General features: G+C 45.6%; 1 protein-coding gene across 1 annotated transcript in view; it reads right to left on the minus strand.

Moving 5' to 3' along the window:
- LOC103605883 (glutamine--fructose-6-phosphate aminotransferase [isomerizing] 2-like) overlaps positions 1-1,464 on the minus strand; it is a gene marked incomplete at its 3' end in the record, with an annotated part of 35,681 nt that overhangs the window by 13,995 nt on the left and 20,222 nt on the right. The window contains exon 2 of the mRNA XM_008590484.1: positions 684-791. Within this exon, the coding sequence (XP_008588706.1) occupies positions 684-791 (108 nt within the window). The remainder of the gene's footprint in view (positions 1-683; positions 792-1,464) is intronic.

Genomic DNA, 1,464 nt, shown 5'->3' on the forward strand with positions numbered 1-1,464 from the left:
AGTGTCGCGCCCGTACCGGACCAGGACCTGCAATGGGATCGCAACCCTCGGTGCTGCGCCCGCCCCTCGCTCAGCCAGTGAGTGGAAACCGGTCTGTATGTGGGATCTGAACTGTCGGTGGGAGCGCCGCCGTGCTCCCAAGCAGCGCACTGTAGCAGTGCGCCACTGGGCCGGCCCAAAAGCTGTATTATTTAATGTATGCCGCTTGATAAGTTTGGAGATAAGTATGCATTCCTGAAACCACCACCACTATCTATGCCATAAACCTATCCAAAAGCTTCCTTCTGTCCTCTTTATTATTATTGTGTGTTTGTGATAAGAAAATATATCTTCCCTCTTAGCAAATTTTTAAGTATATAATACAGCATCGTTAACTACAGGCACCACACTGCGTAGTAGATCACTAGGACTTAATTCATCTTGCACAACTGAAGCTTTGTACCTTTTGACCAATACCTCCCCACTTCCTGATTGGGAGTACTTTTGGGGGACTTCTTTTTTTTTAACCCTTATTTCTTCTTTTCTATAGTTTCAAATTTCTTAATGAACAAGTATTATTTTTATGTTGAAAAGAAACATTAAAAAGAACTACCAGAAAAATGCTCAGGTTGTAAAACCCCACAATAAAGAAAATGGGTGAGAGAAGAGCAGCTGTGCACTGTCCCTGGACCGCAAGGACCCACCTGCCGAGTCATAGCCTCTGTACTCCAGCCGCTGCAGGCCCTTGATGAGGGTTTCAAAAATCTCCTTCCTTGTCCGGGGGACTCTGTAGTTCATGTAGGCGAAGATTCCTGTTCAAAGAGAAAAAATGGCATGTTAATAAAGCACTCTGTTGGTGTTTAGAAGAAAAAATTCTGGAGATGCAGACAGAGGTGGCATCGCAGAAAGACTCCCCAGGCTGCTTGTAGAGGAAGGTGTGGCCTTCCCAGGCACAGTTGCAGAGGAATGGCCCTCCCCTCATGCTTCTGGAATGGTATTGTACTCAGCCCTTCCCCCTCACAACAAAAACACTCAAAAACCCTGTGTCACACCTGCTGGCCTTGTAATTCCTCTGCAGAGAGTTTATCCTGTGGATGTACGTTCAGGAGACAGCTTTCCCCGTGGCAAAGATCAGCAAAACAACCCAACCACCTCTGGACATCTGGAAGTCACCACTTCCACGCATTCCTTGATTTGCATTGAGTCATAAGAAGTCACAGCAGTCCCTTGTGGCAGGTGGGAACAGGTGCTGAGACCATTGCTTCCACTTTCCACTTGCCTGTATGGCTTGGAGCTTGACCATGAACAGCACTTCTTTTACAACAGCAAGAATAAAACCATCTTATGCCCCGTCGGCCCCTGGAGAATTACTTATCTTCAAAGTAAATCAACAAGCCAAGAAGATTTTGTTTGGCTTCATTTTCTGTATTCGTATTTCAAAATAATATTTCTCCTAATAGGAAGTAATAGTCGTCATGTTGGTTC

The sequence above is a fragment of the Galeopterus variegatus genome, unplaced genomic scaffold, assembly GCF_000696425.1.
Source record: "Galeopterus variegatus unplaced genomic scaffold, G_variegatus-3.0.2 Scaffold6138, whole genome shotgun sequence".
In the NCBI taxonomy this organism is placed as follows: Eukaryota; Metazoa; Chordata; class Mammalia; order Dermoptera; family Cynocephalidae; genus Galeopterus; species Galeopterus variegatus.